General features: G+C 33.1%; 1 protein-coding gene and 2 non-coding genes across 6 annotated transcripts; all 3 read right to left on the bottom strand.

Moving 5' to 3' along the window:
• Window positions 1-990: 990 nt before the first annotated feature.
• Window positions 991-21,717, bottom strand: eIF4B (eukaryotic translation initiation factor 4B). Of its 4 annotated transcripts, none has more exons than XM_088232578.1 (13): window positions 21,676-21,717; window positions 21,015-21,122; window positions 19,717-19,898; window positions 17,106-17,216; window positions 16,928-17,022; window positions 15,894-16,051; window positions 13,839-14,217; window positions 12,960-13,036; window positions 9,855-10,068; window positions 6,863-6,971; window positions 4,211-4,262; window positions 3,617-4,122; window positions 991-2,125 (listed from the first exon to the last, which is right to left on the bottom strand). In XM_088232578.1, the coding sequence occupies exons 1-13, from the start codon at window positions 21,686-21,688 to the stop codon at window positions 2,048-2,050; spliced, it is 2,082 nt and encodes a 693-aa protein (XP_088088704.1). In that variant the 5' UTR covers window positions 21,689-21,717; the 3' UTR covers window positions 991-2,047. The 4 variants fall into 4 exon arrangements, with proteins under 4 accessions (XP_088088704.1, XP_088088705.1, XP_088088706.1 ...); XM_088232579.1 differs by having other exon boundaries at window positions 14,076-14,217; XM_088232580.1 differs by having other exon boundaries at window positions 21,547-21,699.
• On the bottom strand, window positions 14,321-14,640 carry LOC148277658 (Nuclear RNase P). The gene has a single exon (XR_015823398.1).
• On the bottom strand, window positions 20,625-20,912 carry LOC148277657 (Nuclear RNase P). Its single transcript, XR_015823399.1, has one exon.
• Window positions 21,718-22,896: the final 1,179 nt, after the last annotated feature.

Below are 22,896 nucleotides of genomic sequence, written 5' to 3'. Positions count from 1 at the left end.
CTTTCTTTTTCCTGAAAACGGTTAATATCAATTTAGCAGCGTTAACTTCGTGAAATTTTCCCAGATTAATGAATATTAGGCATCTGCTGGGTATTCAGCTACTATCTGGTATCCGATCTGGCAGTAAAATTAGGCTGGATCTATTTCATCTCTAGTTTCAACCTATATGTAACTAAAATGTCACATTTATTGCAAACAAATTAAAGTAGGTATACGAAAATACTTTCTAACAATCATTAGGCGGCCTCCGTGGTGTAATGGCTATACGCTTAACTCACGCACGTAAAGTTCTTGATTTGATTCCTGATAAGAACAAAAAATTTCAATGTTATTAATTACAAAGTAAGGACCAGGTTGTGGTTCCAAGGTAATGCTGTGGACTCACGGATCAAATATCAGAGGTTCAAATACCACTCTGCCACAATTCAATTCCATTTTTCAAGCTAAAGTTATTTATGACTTAGGAAATGGTCTAAGAATTTAAATATTTGGGAATATATAAGATTTTTTTTTTTTTAAAGGCCTAGTCGGTGAACATCAGTCTTCTATAATAGCAAACTAAAATCTATGTAAGCAGACCTCTGTTGTGCCTCGGGAAATGTCAGTGAGGTCACCAAGACCATTTTGGCAGAGAAGAAAAATTCAAAGTTTTGTACCCAAACCGTTTATTTAAAAATGAATAGTAAAATATAAGTGACTTCTCGTATCATATTTTTTTATTTTATTGAATAAGTATATAAGTAATATTTATTTTTCATTGGATGGATAAAAACAGTTGTGCGATCATGTCCTACTAATCTCAGTCAGGTGACAAAGGCAACCATTCAACATTTAAGTTCAGAAAAAACAAAATATGGAGACAACTAAATTCTAATGCATCATAACTGGTTGAAACAATAAAATTTTTGATGCCCGATTTGCTCAACTATGGTTTAGGACAAGAGCATACAAACAAAGTTATAAGGAATAATGATATAAAGGAGTACACAATTTGACCATTTGTTATGTAGAATAACCATTTATTCATTTTTATAATGATACAATTTAAAAACTAAAAAAAAATATTTCCACAATCGATTTGGTATAAACATTACCAATTCAATGGAAAATTTTAGTGGAAACTTTTTATTTTGATTTAAAAATCATATCTACATATATATGTATTTTACAATCCCACCCATATCTTGTATGCAAGCAATACATTATGTATAAATATGTATATTTCTAGGTAATTATGTTTGCTCTTCCACCGCTCGTATGAAAACCAATGCAGCTGATTTAGAGCCAAAGGCGAAGAGGGAGTAATAAAATATTAAACATAAGACAAGTTGGTAAACAAAATAGGTTAACAATATTCACAACATAAACAATATGACATCCACATACCATAAATAATAGGGAAACAATCTACCATGGATATTTTGCGACAAATTTATACATTCAAATTAATATAGAGACTGTCACATGGGATTGCCTAAACTTCATAATAATAATATATAATAGCCACTCAAAGTAAATACTAAAAAATATTCAGCCAAGTGTCCATTATTAAATACTAGTTGATTCCAGGCGCAGAAGGAAAAGACACGAGATAATTAAAAATATGAAATATCTTGATACATAACTGTATAGAAAAAATATAAATACAATGATTGTTCATTATACACAAATCAATTCAACATTGGCTTTGACAACGAATTATATTCGTACAAATTGAATGGACTGCCCCAGCTGGCGCGGGGAACGGAAGCTGGGGCAGATCTGCACAGTTTATATTCCAGCGCACAACACCAGAGTTCACTTACACCACAACTCCTCCACAAACCAATTAGAATATACAGTATATCAGAATGTACATAATTCATCCTACAATTTCAACGTGAAAAATCACTTTTCCCTCTGTCCACTGAAAACGCACTGCGGAGATAATTTGACTGGGAACAGTAAATTATTGACTTTAGATATGGCAGTCGAGTTTATACGGAACTTGAAGGAGCGCACTCCGAGCCAAACGGGAGCCGCCAAAATTGCATCACTTCACTAACCACTAGTCCGATACCTCCTCCGCATCACCATCACCATCCGCATCCTCCAGGGAGCTGAACTTATTGGAGGCCACGAAGTTCTGGAATGGTAAACGTGGGTCGTTAACAAGGCAAGCGGGTCACGCAATTTACATTGGTTTTAATTATTTTATCAGCAAATTCGGGAATTTCACAATAGCAGATCAGAAAATTGAATACTCCAAATAATATTTTACAATAATTTAAAGGAAATTCAATGGAATCAAACAATCGAAGCTATAAGCAATAAGCTACATTGTAGATTATATGTACTCGTATTTAAAGACACTTTATACTTCTTTCATGTACGATGATTGGCTAAGTATGCCCAAAAACCTATTCCCCCATTCGAAAGTATATTTGTTGTATTTTTAGTATAAAACTGTATTTTAACAACTGTTTATGTAGGTAGGAAGAAATTTCCCTAAGGCAATAACAGTAAAATCTCGTTTTTACGTTCCTCAATTTTACGTTTCCCGCTTTTTACACCGAAATGTTCAGGACCCATTTTTCTTCATACATTCTCATACAAATATTCCCCCAATTAACATTTTTTTATATTTTTCATTACCCCAGTTTTACGCTTAAAATTATTCGGAATTCATTTGATGTGTCAAAAAAGCCAAAATTATGTCGTAATTATGACGCCGCGGCCCGCGTGCCACGCGAATGAAGAATAAAAACAGGTAAACAACTAATAAATGATGAATTATTGTCTTAACCTTTAAATTCAAAGCAGGTGCAGTGTAATTGACCTTTTTGTTTAAGTGTCTTCCTTTAGGGCTAGACTTAGTTTTCATTTGAACAAAAACGTCATATTGACTTGTACAAATCATGATACGCAGTTGACAAATGTTAAGAAACAATAAAGTTTTAATATCATTAAATTATGAAGTTTAAAACATAACTATAGAAATATTTAAAGTTATAAAAAAGATGGTTTAAAAAGTTGTCATAAAAGTAAAAACAATTTTGCTGTGATCTATTTTTTGTTTTTAGTGATGCCATAGAAAAAAAGTGATACCATATAAATAAAATTTCCCAACATTTCGGGAAAAATGCAATATCAAAATTATATTATGGTTTTTTATATTTACACATAAAATAATTTTAACATGCTGTTTTTAAATCAAATAAAAAACATATTACATAATATTTTTACTGAAATCATTGAAAATAGGTATAAAAAAAAATATTGGCAATTTCCACTTATCACCGTTTTTCCAATTTTTCTGGAAGTATATGTACACTATAGTGTAGTAAATCAATTATACTTTTATGTAATTTCTATTTTTTCAATACATTTTTCATTTCCTCACTAGCTTTTTTCTCAGTTTTACACTTTTTTCTTGCTCCCTTAAAAAACTTAAAAAGGGGGTTTTACTGTATATGTATATAAAGTGTTTAATAAATAAATATTTTATGTATCTACACTGCAATTTTTTTTTTTAACTAGATTCAATTCTCACAGAAAAATCTAAGAACATGATTTTTCACAAATCACACATGAATTCTTTTTCTTCTCTAGTATTGGTTAATAGGCAGATACTTACAGGAGCTTGCTGTTCTTTAGCTTTAGGTAGTGGACGATCTTCGTAATCCTTTCTTCTGACATCCTTATTATCTTCCTTAGTATCCCTGTTTCCGCTCACCTCTCGCCTGTCACCTGTGTTGTCTCTAGGGTCCCTAGGGTCCCTAGTGTCCCTAGAGTCCCTAGAGTCCCTAGTGTCCTTACTGTCCTTATCGTCCTTACTGTCCTTACTGTCTCTGGTATCTCTGATGTCTCTGGTGTCCCTACTGTCTCTGGTGTCCCTACTGTCTCTTGTGTCCCTAATGTCTCTCGTGTCCCTACTGTCTCTAGTGTCCCTACTGTCTCTAGTGTCCCTACTGTCTCTGGTGTCCCTACTGTCTCTAGTGTCTCTAATGTCTCTCGTATCCCTACTGTCTCTTGTGTCTCTACTGTCTCTCGTGTCCCTGCTATCTCTACTGTCCCTCGGGGCGCGATAGTCACGTCCTGCTGGTCGAGAGCTCTGGTCATCGCGCCGCCGATCATCTCGATCTAATTACAAAAACACAATATTACTCAACTATCGCCGATACAATAATGTGATACTAGTCAGATTTATTGACATAAACATTATGTTTACCATTCCTCCGGGGTCCTCCTCCCCTGCGGTCGTCTACATCATCGCGATCAGTCTATAACATAATATTTCATCTAATTATTATTTAAAACAATAAGTGTGATTTTCTGTTTTAATTTTTATTTTATAGTTTTTTTTTTGGTCTTAAAATAGTACAAACATAATATAGTTGAACTCGGTTATAACGATCACGGAAATAGCGAGATCTCGATGTAGCGAGGAAACATTAGTTGACATTTTAGTTCATGGTTTTCTCCATACAACTATTCACTGTTATAACGAGCTACTTCTCGTACATACCGAACAAAAATATCGTCAAAAATTATATAAAAAATCTTCAATTGTTAAAAAAATAATTCTCGAAATAAGAATCTAAAGAGTAAAATCTTAACAGCCGGCTAACGTAAAAGATAAATACCACCAGGCGTTGGGATTGGATTATGTTTATGATAGCTATGTAAGTACCTAATTGGATTGAAAAATGAACACACATGGTTTGTAAAAAATCCAAGCTTTGTGAACTTAGTAAGTGCCGGTTCGGCACATTGTTACAATTTACAGCTGCTTATGTAGTTTATGAATGACATGCTTGTTTCGGAAGTTTTTACAGGTTTTTTTTTTAGATTTTTTAATGTTCTAGGCTTATTTCAATACACAATAAACATTACAAGTGGTTGATATCAAAAGAGTTCTAGACCAGATCAGTTAAAACCTAACCCCTGTAAAAAAAATCTGTATGAATTATATGTACACATATGTATTTACTTGTTTACTTAGTGACAATGTGCAATAGCAATTGAATAAAAAAATCTTTCTCTGGTATAACGAGTAACGCTTATAGCGAGCAAATTCAAGTCATCTTCCTCGTAATAACCAAGTTCGACTGTATATGAATGTCCTAATATTAACTTATATCTAATTATTATTAAAAAATATACTAATTATTAATATTTCTAAACAATATACGTACACTTAAAAAAAACTTCTATAAAGCTAACTCGAATAAGATTACTTTTTAAAAACTAACTTATCTGCTAAACACATGTTTTTTAAACTTACATTTAAATGAAATTATATTTTTTTGTTCTCTTATGTTTAAACACACAAAAATACTTAATTACTAGCCGACTAGTTTTGGAACTACAACTCATTCTTGTATTAAGTCCGCCATGATGCAAGAACGCTAATAAAAAAACTGAATTACTGTTAAACTTGGTTTCATTTCAATCTCAGATGTAATGATTTGTTGACATTTTAGTTAATGGTTTTCTCCATACATTTATTCACTTTTATACGAGCTACTTCTCGGACATATCGAACAAAAATACTGTCAACAGTTGAGCAAAAACCATTCAATTGGTTAAAAACATAATTTTCCAAATAAAAGAACTTACGTAATAAAACCCAAACGGGCGGCTAACTTAGAACCAATGCCGATGGGCGTCGGGATCAGATTACATTTATGGCACTATGCAAGTGTCTAAATACCCGATTGGCATTTTCGCCGACAACATTGCAAAAATATCACACATATGGTTAAAATTGTGTGTAAAAAATCCAAGCTTTGTGAACTTAGTAAGTACCGGCTCAGAACTACATTACGATTTACAACTTCTTTTATAGATTGTTTTTTTTTTATTTTACAATGTTTTTCAGTTTTGTTCAATGTTCTATTGTCAACGCATAATAAACATTACGAGTGGGTGATGTCAGATCAGTTAAAAAATAACCCTTGAATTATAAACATGTTTACTAACAAGAGGGAATATCTCAATTTACGAAAAAGTGGTAATTATTTATGAAACAGAACGTGGCGTAAAAAATTACAAAGTGTGTAAACAGTTTTCTCTATACTTATCCACAGCATCGATATTGCGGAAAAATAAGAGTGTTTATTTATCTGTATTTGAATTTAGAAAATGGTACGTTTGCAAGCATTTATTATAATTTTCCTTAATAGTACGTAAATTTATTTGTTTACATAGTTACAATGGCGATTGGATTTCTAAAAAAAACATCTCTGGTATTATAAGTAAGGTTCACAACACAAAACTGAGATGTGACGTCGTGTCGCAGAACTCTGCACATTGCAAGAATTGCCAATTGATTTGCATAACGCATTCCACTTTTTTTGTGTTTTTTTCCTATATCTTTTAATCGAAAACAGCAAAGCGACACTCATTTTAAAATCTATGTAGTTAAAAAAAATATGTTCAGTACGGTTGACAATCGTCGAGAGAATGGTCACTCGAACCGTGGCAGCGAGACACCTTGCCCCACGAGTTCGCAGCAAATCACTTTGCAGTTTTGTGCGTTGCGAATTTGCATCATGCCGATTTGCAGTTTTCTGTTTTGGCTCTAATGCTTATAACAAGCAAATTCAGTCGGTCCTATCTTCCTCGTAATAACCAAGTTCGAATTTATATTGATGAAATCAGATGGTTAGAAAAAGTTTACTTAATTTACAGCAAAATTGATAAAATATTTAGCATGTTAAGCGCGCAGTTTTTAAAAACAGTAATTAAATTGTACCAAATAATTCAGCAATCCGAGTTGTAGTCCATTTCCCGTAAACCAACTTTATTAGTTTATTTGTGAAACCTATTTGATTTTTTTTCAGAATCTCAATTCATAGTTTAACAATATTCTATGTACCCTTCTATCTCTCCCCCAAGCAGCCTTTTTATCCTCCCGATCTCGGCTAGTGCCCTCACGATACTTTTCTCCCCCTTTCTTCATGAGACGCTCTTCAATCTCACGTTCCCTAAAAATAAAAAATCATCAGGAGACTATTCAATTTCCGAAACATAAAAAATCATACATATAATAAATATGGAATAAACAAAATATACATATTTTTTTAATACATTAATTAAATTTGTACCTTAAAGCTGAAATGCTGGAAGTCGCATTTGGCAAATTGTTCAGGAGAGCGGTTTGAAGTTGTAAAACTGTTTCAAATGTATCTCTCGAAGTAAAAACACAATTTATTGCTGTTTTTTAGTGATTTATAGGCTTTTGATAAGAATATTTAAGAAAAAAACATTTAAAATATGGACTTTCAAATAGCTATGGGACTTCAATGTTTCTTGTTCTAACCGCTCGGCCCGCGCCCTAATTCCTCCTCGGACTTTAGTATAAAAAGTAATGTAGAATATTTAATGAAAAACAGTGTATTTATAATACTTCCTTCAGACAAAAACATTAAATTACGTGCCATTAATTAAAACGTTAATTATTTATGAAAACAACAAGTAAATATAAATTTAATGAAATTATATAAATAGCAATAAAACGGTAATTGGAAGTAAACAGTATGTGAAAAAAGCAAAGTAAAATAATGAAATTAACGGCAAAAGAAATGAAATAATGGCTAAGTATGGTTGATTATGACAATAAGACTTAATCTTGTGCAAAATCCCTCACTGCATCAGAGGTAGAATCCACAATTCCTCTTTCTTCTCTAACTCATATAGTGTCCATGCGGCTCGACTGTGGAATCATCTCCCATCCGCCATCAAAGATGTTACTACATTATCTCTGTTTAAATCACGTCTGAAGAAACATCTCCTTTCTCTTCCTTAATCTCTCCTCCTTTCCTCTTTTTCCCATTGAGTAATAGTTTTGATTTAAGGTAATTTATTACGTTTATTTCTATTTTTATATATCTTTAGCTTTTCAATTCTTTTTTTTCTATTGAATATGTTCTGTAACTTGAATTATAAAAATAAAACTTTTATTTTATTGGTTAGTTGGAAGAAATTGCCATTTGGCAATAAGCCCGCCAAAGTACAAATAACATTATGTACAAAAAGTTAAATAAAAAAATAGTTGCAAAAATTGTGGAATTTATTCAGTATCCACTGCTTTAATACCAGTAAACCGTTGAATTATATTGAAAGCCTGAGTATTATTACTGCACTACTGGTGTTTTAGAACAAGCTATTTCAGTAGTGGTATTCCGGAGGACTCCAATGTTTTCAGCATTAATAGAATCTGAATATATAAACAAAACGTCATTCGTAACAAAATTTTGAAAAAAAAATGTGATATCCAGCGTTTCAGTTTTAAGGTACAAAATTAAGAACGTTTTTATACACAATATTATGTATTTATTCAAATATATGTAACAAAAAAAAGGAGGCGAAATAAATAAGAATAAAATAATGTATGCAGATCATTATTGTATACTTGTTCGGGTATTCTATTTTAATTCACCTTTATTTAAAAAAATAATAAGTAAGAGTAATTTCCTAATATATAAAATATTTTTCATTTCACAGTGAAATAATCATTTAAATGAGTTTTTAATCAATTAATTAATTTATTTATTTATTTACACGCCCAATGGGCATTTTCATTGACACATTTATGCATAGAAAATTATTATTAAAAAATTAGAAAGACTCAATGGTTTATAGTAGACTTTGTGGGAGTGGAAGCGGGAGAGAGGTAATGGGCGGTGAAATATGATTTCCAAGTAAATATATAAATGTTTGTACCAAACGACCATGTTCAGTATTATATACAAGTCATGGTGTCAGAGGGACACGTTTATCTAGCACAAGAGATGAGAATCTCAAATTTCATGATAAATCAGATTTAAAAATAAAATGAAATTTTTTGTGCATAGCTGGTTAATATTTTATTTCTGCTATCAGAGTTAATTAAAACTTTTAGTATCAAGCATAGAATTTTTAAAAACAAAAAAAAACTACAGTAAAACCCCTGTTTTACGTTTTTCAAGGGAGCAATAAAAAAATGTAAAACTGAGGAAAACGCTAAAGTGAGGAAATGAAAAATGTATGTAAAAAATTAAATGACATAAAAATATAATTATTGTACTAGACTATACTAAATATATGGCAGAAGAATTGTAAAAACTGTCATCATTAATAATGATAATTATTATTATTAATAATAATCTTAAAATTAATAATAATAATCATTGGGGATTATAAATATTTACCTATGATTTGATTAAATATATTTTGTTTTTTTCAATCAATACTATGTGTTTTTTAAATTGAATTATTCATATTCAAATAGAAATCGTTGGGGCCGAACATTATTTTGATTTTACTTTGACTATTTTTTAGTATTTTGAAAGCCTAGAGATCTAATTATATTATATCTGATAATTATATTATATCTGAAACAAACAAGTAGTGAAAAGTGACTTTTCAATTATTCCCATTTCGGCAGGAGAGGGGTCGCTCTCTTGCGGGTGCCATCACAAATACTGTGTGAAAAAGACAACTGCACATTGGAAAGATTATGCCTAACTAAAATCGACAAAATCGAGGTTTCGTTTTCCCTACTCCAAAACTGAAATGATTTTGTTTTTTTTAAAAGGAAGAGTATCAAAAGGTAATTTTCTTGCGTTAGCGCGTTTTGCTTTTTTAAAAAAAAATAGTGATCATATTTGAATAACATGCGTCCAATGACGTCAGATAAAAGTAAGCACTTTTTTTGCAGATTTTTGGATGATCCTAGCTCCTATAAAAAACAAATAATAGGGAAACACCAATGGTGGATATATATAGAATGTGACATCCAGGGAGAATACGCAGGAATACATTTCGCATCTTCTTAACACTTATTTTTCATGGTTCTCGAGAAAAATGTTATAAATCTGAAAACAAACCTTGCAGCAGTATCCACAGGCTTGGCCGAGCCGAATATGTTCGCCGCGGGCTTAGGGGGCCCGGAGGGTGCCGGAGGTCGGCGCTCCTTGTCCCCCTCGCTGTCGTCGTCTCCCTCAGGGGCGGGGGCGGGGGCGGGGGGCGCGTCCAGGGGCACGGTGCGCGGCTGCAGCTGCAGCTTGGGCCGGGTGCGCGCCTCTCCTGGAACCTCCGCATCTGCAATGCGAAATCTTCGTTTAATATCTTAATGGCAGTGACCCTCTGCCACGTGAATAGTGTGGATGATCATGGTTTATGGGGATGCATTTTTTATGGGAATACAAAAAAGAATTTAAAACAAATATACAGAAAAACCTTCGAGGAAATTAAAAATGTATAAACAAATAGAATAGTGAAATAAAGTTTTTTATATTTACGTTTATAAGTAAAAAAAGGGTCTATGAAATACTGTCCAGTAACCGGTCATTGCATTGGCCACGCCCATAATACATCACGATTCATGTTCATTTTTAACTTTGTTCCAAACCATTCAAATTTTTATAGAACATCGTCACAAATCTTGACGTCACAACTATCAATGCCAAACATGTTGCGTTTTTCTAGCGATAGATTTTTCTATGTTATTATTTTTAAAGTTATATATGAAAACATTTCTCCACAATGTCCATTTTTGAAAATACGAGTACAATTAATTATTCTAAATCTATTTCATATATTTTTATCGGTATTCGTAGTAGGTGATATTTCCCTATTACATAAAATTAAAATCAATGTTCAACACTACAGCCCAGTTTCATAATATATCAACTAAATGACTAAACAAAGTTTTTCATTGAAGTAAATTTAATAGAATAATTTATTTTTTTGAAGTAAACAAATAAATAACTATCCCTTTGAAGTAAATATAAACCTTGTACATTACAAGCAAGGTGGAAGAATAATGCAACTCACATAATAAAAAAATATTTAAAAAAGCCTGGTTTCAACAATTTATAAGAGATAATCTAAAAGAAATCTCATAAAACCGTAAACTGTGAAATGATGCAGATTTCAAATTAACAAGAGGCATATAGCAATGACTGCGATTTACGGCACATAGCACTACATATACAAATAACATCAACCTGTAGATGATGGACATTGTAATGTGATCCAAAACTCATCGTGTGTCTGAATGGCCATGAAAATCTATGAAAGTTCTGTTGTGAGTGAGTAAAATTGTTCTGTAGTGAGTAAAACTGGTAATTAAACTAAATGCCAAAATAATCTCATTTTGCAAATTGATTGAGCAAAGAACAAAAGAATTGCCAAAAAAAACTGCCAGTGTTAAATGTGGCATCTGCTGAACCGGCTGAAATCGGATAGTTTCCATTAAACACATTCTTTGCTAATCGAAATTCTTAAATATTTCTATGCTGAGAATTTTGTCTTATTTAAAGTTAATAAATTTGTAAAACAACCCATCTAGTATCAGACAATCATAAGCTACCCTTTTATGACCATATGTAACCATATATATGCTGAGCGCATTAATTTGAGATAAATTCAAATAGTAAGGTCCGCAACACACTTCAGGCGTGTAACTACCGACACGCCTCGCGCTGCAGCAGTGAACAAGTTAACCAACTGATAACGCCACAAACACTTGTAAAATACTATAATTGGCCAGTATACCAAATATTATGTAGTTAAAAACCGGTATCAAGTTTGCTTAAGGATGATTATTAAACCAGCACTAAAGAACATACCATTGTAGTGGATAAATGACGACCGATTATTTTATTAACGTAGCAAAAAAAATAGCTGATAGTCACAAATAATCTGGCAGGTTTATTTTAATACTATATGAGATTTTATCAAGAGGATGTATGGATCAAATATTTGCTTTACGAAACATGACAGAAAATTTTCTTGCTAAAAACCAAAAGCTTTTCTGAGCATTTGTCGATCTGCAAAAAGCGTTTGATAGAGTTGACGTATTGACATTGAGTATGGAGTGAGTGGAAATCTGACACGGGCCATTGCTTCTCTGTATAAAGGCAGCACAGCATGCATTAGGGTAAATGGATCATACACATCATGGCTGTTCAACGTATATATCGATAACTGTATGAAATAACTGAAAGGCGTAAGAATGGGAGCAAAATGGGTAATTTAACTGTCAATTGCCTTATGTATGCTGATGATGCCGTGCTTCTGGCTAACAACTAAGAGGAACTACAATTCTTGGTAACAAAAGTTAACGACGTATGCAAGGGAAGCGATTTGTTGATGGATGTCAATAAACCGAATGTGATGGTTTTTGAAAGAAATGAAAGTAAGACTAAAAATGTGAGAATAGGGTTATACTAAAACAGGTAGAAGAATTTGTGTATCTGAGAAGTATGTTTACTAGGGATGGAATGACTTAAAAAGATATTGAAAAGGGGGGTGATTGCCGGGAACAGAGTGAACGGTGCACTTAAATCAACCTTGGCAAATAAATGTTTGCCGCAAGAGGCAAAATTAGCAGTTCACAATGGAGTCATGGTCCCGACTCTGATGTATGGGAGCGAAGCATGGACTTGGAAAAACAGGGATGAAAGTAGGCTAGATTAAGATAGATTTGAATTATGGCCTTTAAACACAAGTGAAGTTGGGAGGTTAAATTTTTAATTCAGCGAAGAATTTATTCATTTTATTTATTCGTACAAATATACATGTTACAGAAAAATAAAAGCGTATCCCTAACTCTATGAGGCCAAACAACCCAGTGTTGGGTTGAGATTAAAGAATACTAAAAGTAAAAAAAATTACATCAACATAAATTTTAATAAACATCTAGACAACTATATAAATCTATGCAATGTCTTGCGGCAGTCTCCTGCAATGGCTAAACATTGATTTTGAACATTGTATTAAATGTCACTACATTTTAATATTTATAGAATGAATGTACAAAATAATACATAACAAATAAGTGATGGGTCATACATTTTTTTAAATGATAGTTACGGTTATTTTAATTTATCGTAATAAAAATATGACTAATTAAGATACCCATGACACACTGGCAAAAAAATCGCGCCATTTTATTTTAGTAAAAAAATATTTAGAATGAACAATACCTCGTTCTTGATCTCTTTCTCGGTCCCTTTCACGGTCTCGGTCACCAAATCCACGTCCAAACCCTCGATCGTTTTCCCTGTAAATAAAAGAATATTAAAATGATGGACCAAAAAGTAAAAGACAATTTAAAGGAGTTTATGTTGCAAAAGAATACATATGACAATTGATTTTAACTCTCCTCTCTAAAATGCATTACTGATTACCGAGATGCACAAGAATTTAAGAAGCCCATTATATTATTTATATATTTGTTATAATAAATGCTGTAACATAAAGATCTGTGCTCAGGTACAAACATAAAATATGCTAGTTAACACTCAAACACGGGGGTTTAGTTCATTCATGCTCTATATATTTTTTATAATACAATAAATGGGAACATGGTACTAATTTTTTAACAATTTTCCAACTACTAATTTAACCAAAAATAATTTTATTTATAAATTTTACCTCTAGAATGGTTTACATTCACTCATCAATACTGATTTTTAAAACAACCAACGTAAAAAACTAAGCAAAAACATGAATGAAGTTGGAATAACTGAGTACATATACATAAAAGTTACATTGTATTCGATAATGTTCATGTTTAATTGAGGCAATCAAATACTGACATAAGAAACACCAGAAATCAAAGCAGAAATTACTTTTGATGCATTTATGAAGTGCTTAATCTGCTGTAGGAACACAATCACTCTAATTCCTTATAATATTTTGAGTAAAAAAAAAAATAAAAACGCAAAGACTTTTTATTGTGCTGTTAATATGCCGCGTAATTTTCAAACTACTATATAAACACTGGACTAATGATTGGCCTACGGGGATTACAAATATCACGAGAAATTGTTAAGCAAACAATATTTCCACATGAAATTAACCTGTAACGGTCTCTAGGCCCCGAGTCCCCGCTCCGGTATCCTCGGTCTCTATCTCCTTCTCTGTCGTATCCTCGGTCTCTATCTCCATCCCGGGAATATCCCTTGTCTTTATCTCCGTCTCGGGAGAAACCTCGGTCTCTATCCCCCTCCCGGGAGAAGCCTCGGTCTCTATCTCCGTCCCGGGAGAAGCCTCGGTCCCTATCTCCGTCCCTCGAGTACCCTCGGTCTCTATCGTACCCTCGGTCGCGCTCCCCGTCCCTGGAGTAGCGATCCCCGTGCGAGTCCCGGCCCCCGTAGGCGCGATTCTCCCTCGGAGGGGGGTCATCTCGAGAGCGGTTCCCTTCCCTCCAGCCGCCGGGGGTATTGTCCACAGCGCTCGCTGAAAAATGTTCACTTCAATTATCACGATAATGCAAAATAGACGGTGATAAAAACATGATGCAATTGAATCAGGAATGTACACCTTTACAAAAAACGAACTGTTAGTGTGAGATTAGTCCGAATTGAGTTATAACTGACTTGACATAATTTTACAAGATCAGTTACGTCGCATATTAGACTCAAAGTGCTAGTCAGGAGAGATTCCATCGAACCAAGAGTAAAGTCTCATTTGTGATTACAAAGTCTCTGACACTATATAACCGAGGTTCGGAATTTCTGGTTCTCTCCCCCTTACTCTAGCAAGACTCCCGACAAGAGAGTATGTAGAATAACGACACAGCGTGACTTTTCCTCGGACCTTCCCGGGACGCGGGAGTAACGTGTACTCGGTAGTGTGTCCCTGGTGCAACATTCCCACTAACAGTTTGTTCGGTAAAGATGTAGGAGTCAATATCGCAATACATGCGACGACTAATTTAAATATTCATCATTGTTTTTAGGATAGCATAGAATGAATAAGTTTATACCAATGTACTAGAAATAGGACATTAAAAATGATTTTTTGGAGATTATAGCAATACAAACATTCAATTGTGGAGCGATACTTATTTGAAATGCATGAAATGATGACAGTAAACGTAGTTTAAACATTTAAACTTTTAAAATGCATTTTTATCATCATTAGTTCTCCCATTAATTGTAATATTTTTTTATAACTGAGAATTTAAAGGTAATATTCAGTAATAGGTACTTTTAACATACTAATCTAACTCAATTTAGTAGTAGAGATGTATAAGACTGTGTCACAGAAAATATGTATCACTTGATCTGCATACCAGTGACCGTGTTCAATATTTCAGTATCATTAATGTTTGAATCTGTAAATAAATTATCAGTTAGGGCTCTACTTTGATACAAGTTAATTTGTCAGCATGCTTTGCACTTCGAGTTTAACAGAAATTAGTATATGATTACAATACCAGGTTTACTTGTGTGGAAAGGTGAGCTGTTCCTAAATATTGTAAAAAATAAGGCAAAAGGACACTGTAATACAATATACCTAAAATATGTAACATGTTATGAAACAATATAAAAAATTTGGTGAGGTATCCAAAATAGAACACTTTTATTTAGATTTCATTCTAATTTATTTTTTTAAAATATATGTGACGCGTTTGGTCTTGTAAGGACATTATCAAAGCAAAATATTTAGAATAGTGAGTTAAATATAGGAGTGAGACATATGCTCAAATTATGGATTTGGGAAAAAAGGTTTTTTACATTAATGATTATTATAATTTTAAATAAAATGTTTTATAAATGTATAAAAACCTGCAGGAAAATTGCATGCTTGCAGAACTTTCAATTAAAGATTTTGTAAATATATTTGAAAATAAAAGAAACTAATGTATAACTAGACCATTCGGCTCATTTAGGTATTCGTGTCTCCGTATCTTTGTATCAAGACACGAAGATAAATTTAGTTACTCTCTCTTTCGTTTGCGGACTACATGACCAAGATGTGAGAAACACGTCTCTAGTTAAATGTTTACGACCTTAGCAGTACATACTACACACCTCTTATTTACCAGAATTCGATAGGTTTTGGTTAGAAATTTGGAGATTCTATTTAAAATAGGATTAAAGGAATTAAAATAGGAAAAAAATACTCACGTTCCCTGTCCCGCTCGCGCTCCCTGTCTCTGTAGGAGGATCCTCCCCCCTCTCGCCCTCCACCGTCCCGGCCACCCCCACCCCCACGCCCCTCCCCCTCCACGCGAGGCCCGGAGCGCCAGTCCCCGGCGGTACGTTCCGGATCGTAGTCACGCTCCCTGGACAAAACATAGCTAAATTAATGGAAATGTCAAGGAAGATATTTGTGGCATTCAGGTAGAGGTACAAGTCACTATTAGCTGATTCTGCATAGGAGCCATTTAAAGTTTCTTACTAATTTCTTTAACATACAATTTGGAGTGCTATTTTAGGAAAAAAAATGAATGCGTAAATTTAATAATGAAATAGGTGAAGCCATATTGAGTTTCTTCTCACATTCGCTTTTTTTTAGTAATTTAGAATAATACAACATTAACCAACTTTTTAAATGAAATAAATCATTTTTTCCTCGCTTCTATTTCTTCCCCAACCTTCCGAAGCAACCGACCAATTTAAAGAGTGGAATTGTACACTTTCTTATTTTCTCAATTCAAGTGAAAGTTTTTTTTGTGAGGCACAATATTACATTAGTATTTGTTTTTATAATCATTTTGTGTACACAAAGCGAAGATTTCATTGTGTTTATAAATATACAAAACACCACCTGCCAACCTATCAGATTTGAGCAGCTGTTTTAACGTTAAAACCAAACAAATCTGAATGTCAATATGTATTTAAAGCAAAATTCTCTCAAAGATAGATTCGTATTTTACAGCACAAAATTATTTTTGTAATCATGTTCTTGAAAACATAATTTCATCTGATATCCATAGCAAAGAATGTCATTGATTAACTGGGTAACAATTTGCCGTGGAACTATGGTATCGGAGGCATCCCAAAAGATATGAAGGAATGGAAGCCTAGACATTTACAAGGCTTATTATTATTTAGTCAATGACTGGTTTAAGCAATCACTTTACATACTGTCGTAATATTCGCCATTCTTCTCATGTCAGCACTTCCGTAACTCTGTTTTAATTTAAAAATTATATTACCTATCACGATCATTTCTTCGGTTCTGACCTCCTGCTTGTCTTCTATCATTATCAGAAGTAGAAACATCAATCCGAATACGCCGACCGCTTACAGCCTAAAAATGTGTAAATAAATAATACAAAAGTAATCTCGGTGCGGTATATGAAAAGGTATTAAGTAAAATTAAATGTAACTCACAAGATCGGGTATGTTCATGGCTGCAACAAGACTGTCACGATCTTCAAAGTCGACATATCCAAACCCTCTTAGTTTACCTTCCGACTCGCGAGGAAGTCGTAGGTTGGACACCTGGAATATATTTCAATAAATTTAATTACATCACCAGCATTCCCTTTTCCGCACCTAAATCGCACAGGGCACTATCATCACAATAACCCGCAGCGTGTGTCGATCAGAAGGTGAGACAATTAGCCTTACGTTTTAGATGCCAGTCCACGGACTATGAAATATTCTAGTGTAAAAACACCTTTCTTAATAAAGCGACCTCTTGCACGGTAAGCGAACGCGGTAACCATTAATTAGGAGGACAATTTGATTACAGTAGAAGTAATTATTCAATGCGTTACTAGGATATAAAAAGATATCAATGCACTATATAAAACATCCGCTTTGATTGTAGAAAGATAAATTTGGTCTTAAATGTAGACATTTCAACACTCGACATAGAGTTTGGGAAGAATCACGGTGGTATACAATAGCATTCTTCCGAAATGTGTTCTACTTTACACGATATCTTGAAAATTTTATGTATTATATTCAATCAGATTTTTTTATGTTATTAACTTTCAGTTAAATAGTATAAACTTAGCTTGTATTCGATTTGGTTCTTAAATTATTTTTTAAATTCTGGAAAACCTTAAAATATTTCTTTGCAGATTACGATAGTCTACATTGCATGTAAAGGGTGCCAGTGTCAATTTATTGAATTTTCTCATCAATTAAATCACAAAATTGTAAATGTTACACAGCGTGTAAAATGGCCACTTAAACCAGCTAATAACGAGACATGAGCCCTGTAAACGCCTAGACTTCCATACTCCTTTCCCTAAAATGTCTCTCACAACATGGACTATCTCTTCGTTCTAGTAACGAGAGAACCCTTTTAATACCGTCATCGCTCTAATTTTCTTGCCTCCTCTTTCACAGTAGTAGCCGCTCGATTGTGGTATAATCTACCCACTAATGTTAGAGATGCCCCGTCTTTATTTACATTTAAGTCAAGATTGAAATGTCACTATCTGAATATTTAAATTGTTCCTTTATCCTTCTTCTTTCCTTCCTATCCCCTCTCCTCTCTTCATAGTATAGTGTTATTTTTTTTTTTTATATTTATTTTTGTTAATCTTTGCTTTTAATTTTTGTATAAAATTGTAAGATTCAATATGTCTATGTATTTATAATTTTCTCAAACTGAACGGTTTGGGTAGGTAGGAAGAAATTGCCTTAAGGCAATATGCCCACCCTTATATGTATATATATTGTATATGTACATAAAGTGTCAAATAAATAAAATGTTCTCTATCTCTGTAGTATTTTTTTTTAATAAATCATCTTTTAAATTCTAAAATAATTAAATTCATAGAAACAGTGCGCATATTTTCCAATAATTCTCGTTACATGCAAAGCTCACAAACAATATTATGATAATATCTTATCAATTCATTTAGTTAAAATGTTAAATATATGTCAGGAATTTGGATAAAATAGCAGAGATAAAATACAACAATTTCAACTTCTATCCGCCGGGATTAAATATACAGTAATTAAAATATTATTTTTTTTAAGTTCAACAATATATTACATAAAATTAAAATTTGGTCATTTCTAGTTTTAGAAATGAAACCTCTTTTTACATGGTGAATATGTTCCACACAAAAAAAATATACTAAAAAAATAATAATGCTGGATAGGTTTCCTTGCATAGAAATCAATTCAGGATTTCAAAAAAATTAAATTGTTTACTATTTATTGTACCTTAATTATATATAAAAATATTAAATGGCAACAAAATACTTATTGATAAGTCTGAAGTGTTTCGTATTTCATTTTTTTGAAGATGTCAATTAACCTTTCCCTTACTGTCCCAAAAACATCTGCGCATTACGGTGCTGTGTAGTCATTACACATGCAAAAAAGAGATTTAATATCGGATGTTCATGGGCAATTGATTCAATTATTTAAAGTTGATATCGAAAGTGATAATATTATTAATCTAATTGCTAAAAACATGAAAAAACCATTAGCTTATGCTCGCGGGCGAAAGAACCACCCTTGACAAAAGCCGGATAGCTAGTAACTGGCACCTGGGAGATGTACCTTGCAGTTCGCACGTGTGATATTGTGATTCCCGCTCCAGAAGACGTAAAGAGCGTGTGGAACAATTATATTAAATTAGGATCTTCACAACATGCGACACATTGGTAAACTTTCTATTGTGTCGGTGATTTATCTCTAATTTTTGATAAAAAGCTTTTTCTGTTCCCAATAAGCATTGATTATTTAATTTTTTTAAATGTATATCGATTTGTAAATGTATAAAAAAGGGGTACCGAAAATGTTGACCCATAATCTACTATATTTATGGATATATTCAAGTTATTAGATGTAATGTGTACTAGCTACACATCACCGGAAGGGAGAGTTAACAAATACACATATACTTAACTAGAAATCAGATATTTTATCGGATGAGCGATATGTTTTATGAAAAAATTAGTAGAATCTCACCCAGACCAGGAGATTACAGTTCTTTTACATGAAAATTTGTTCATTATGTTTTAATTTTTACCTTAAGACCTGCAAATAGATCCGCAATGCTCTCCTCGTCCACTTCGTAAGGCAAGTTGGAGATATAGGCCACGTACGGGGGATTACGCGGTACCGCCTCCTCATCGTACACGCCCCCCCGACTCGCGCGAGACGCCGATGGCAACACCACGGGCGCGCGGCTTCTACTCGAGAAATTTGGCTCTGCCCAATAAACATATTCACATTAATAACATCACAAGTAATCGAGGATGAAAAGGGTTTAGTTTATAACGATTTATATGCATTTTAAAAGTCTAATAATTTTCTTAAATGTTCATATAAAAAATAAAAATAAAGTAAATTATTGATAGTCAATTTATAATTTTAAATTAAAAATTATTTAACTGCGGTAAACTGATCGATATGGATATGATATAATGCTAACATTAACTCTCAAGACTGTGCTAAAATATTCCCAAAGTACATAACCTTCCAAATAACAGTCCATTTTCTATTCCAGCAACAAAATTAATATTTTTTACTTATAAAGGAAAACAATAAATTAATGATATAAAATTATTAGTAAACATATCGATGGCCCAGTTTCATACAGAGATAACTAGAAATTACTAGTTTTTTTTAGGCTGACCCAAGTTTTGACAGATATAAATTGATTTATAACAAATAATTTTTATCACCTTATGTATTTATTTATGTGAAAGACATACACAATAGTTACTAATTTTTAAGCGTAGTACCTTAGTAGAACGAGGTGTTTTTAAATATAATTAATAGTATTACTCAAAACTAAATTTTTTTTTAGTTATAGCTCTATGGAACTAAGCCATCGATATAACGGCATTTTGTACTGGTGATAATTTAGGTACGGAGATCAGCTAGAAACAAATATCCCTCAGAAACAAACACGGTTCAACGTTGAAGTTGCGATCCGCACCAGACTAGTCTGAATTGAGTTTTCCCAGAGGAACTCGCATATTACACTCAAAAGGCCGGTCACGGGGGCTTCCAACAGCCGCGCCCCCCACCTCGGCCCGACAGTAGGGGCTTCTCAGGACGCGGGAGGCGCGCTGGCGTGTCTGGTTCCCCCGTCCCCGCGCGGGCGGGGCGCCCTCCTGGGGCGTAGGCGCGCCTCACGCAGACCCCAGCTCAGACCTTCCCGGGGCCAGAGGGCGACGGGCGCCCGTGTGTGGGCCCCAAGTGCGAGATTGGTGCGGCCCGGTGCTGTCACATCATCATTGGGAATGTTCGCTAGCTGTATGTTACTTTACTAAATCATATTTAAAATTATGAATGCGGTCGAAAAAACATAATTTTTACCGAATTCATCTTCGTCGTCGGCCCAGTTTTTTGGAGGAGCATTGGGCGTAGTGGCCAAGAAGTCAGTGAGGGCGAGTGTCCTCCCCTTAACCTTCTTGGACTTCTTTCCTGTAAGTCAAATAAAAGTTACAAGTTTAGGCTGAAAATAAATATTTAAATGCCCGGTCGTTAGGCACCGGGGCGATCAAACGTTTAAAAAATTAAATGCCTAAGATTGAACGCGTTGAACTACGAAAAAACTGTTTAGATTTCGGCGATGACGCATTGACCGTTTAATATTACCGGAAGACCGCTGGAATTTTCAGACGTCCATATTTTAAAGCAAGGAAACGATTTACGCGATCATTACGGAAAACTACGGTCTAACTTTAGAATTAAGAGTTGAAACGCGCTAGCATATTCCTTGATAGAAATATTTCATATAAATTCCTAGTAAATCCAGAAATGCGGCCACGCGGTAGAAACCAGCTTATCGTATGGAAAATGCCTAAATTCAAACAACTAAAAAGAAGCGAATGCGAGTACTATAAACCTTTAAAAAACGTGTAAATGTGGTGCGATTAATTGAAAAAATACAATATTGTCACTTTATCACAAAGTTAATCGTTAAAATCAGTTATTTTAAAAGATATTTCACGTGACAAAAAAACGTCGGACTGACCTGTGGAAGCCATGTTGAAAGGCCGCAGCCGGTATTACCACTGATAGGAAAATAAATAACTTTTAAAATTTCTCTTCCAAACGATTTCTCGGTAAGAACCGTAATAACGGTAAAAAGGACTCCGAGGGTAATGGATGGTATTTCGTTATTTTCCTGTCAATAAAGGATACAGGTATATAATAATAATGGCCCGTCACATACTGTGCAGGTACTCGAATACATGTAATACTTTAGGTTGAAATATTCGGAATCTAAAATAATAATTGAATAATAATAATAAATGAATAATAACTAAACTAATATTGAAAATAATGAATTATTTTATAAACGTCTGTCGAGTTCAAATAATACTATGACGTACAAAATTTAGTATACACTAATATACTCAGCAACGTTTATTTACTTTGTAAATGTTCAACTGTAATTTTTGGAGGTTGAAATATTGTTCTCATGACATGTACATAAATACATAATTATTTGAAATCTACATATTATAATTATTAATGATACATCTAACAATTGTGTGAGAAAGTTGCTTATCATTATTGTTGGTGAAATTAAATTTGAACATGGATATTTGAGTCATTATGCACTTACATAACGATCTTTTTACAGCAGTTTGCAACTAAAAATTTACAAATCTGAAGATGCCCGTTAAGAGATAAAAGTAATAGAAATAAATTAGTCAAACAAACAAGTGGAAGTATGTCAAGTATTTAAATTTATAACATTGAAATTAAATGTATTAAATCAAAGTTATAACTTCGCTTATTAAAAGAGGAAATAATCGTTTTAAATTTGACAACACCATATAACCATGTGTCATCCATTCATCCAGTATTGCAATAAATAATTATCTTTCCTCGTTTGCAAGGAAAATTACGCATATTTGCGAGAATTTTTTATTTATTTAGAAATACTTATAGAATTATGGAAATACTATTAAATATATTGGCTTCCTCTTATAAATTTCTTCTTACTAACGACACTCCTATAATTTACGGTTATTTATTTATTTAAAATTTACATGTACATACATTACAGCACACCTGCCAATTACAATGGTTATATTAGGAGTATTATTTTTTTGATGTAAAAAATATAAAGGTTATATTAAAATATTATTTTATAAAGCTTCTATTGTAGAGGTTTGTCAGCAGTGCATGTATTACAATGAAAAGTTAACATTTATTTTCAATTTTACTTACAATGTAAAATTAT

This window comes from Micrasema longulum, unplaced genomic scaffold (genome assembly GCF_059751315.1).
Source record: "Micrasema longulum isolate JH-2025_06_02 unplaced genomic scaffold, ASM5975131v1 h1tg000998l, whole genome shotgun sequence".
NCBI lineage: Eukaryota > Metazoa > Arthropoda > Insecta > Trichoptera > Brachycentridae > Micrasema > Micrasema longulum.
This window is presented reverse-complemented; position numbering and strand designations above follow the sequence as displayed.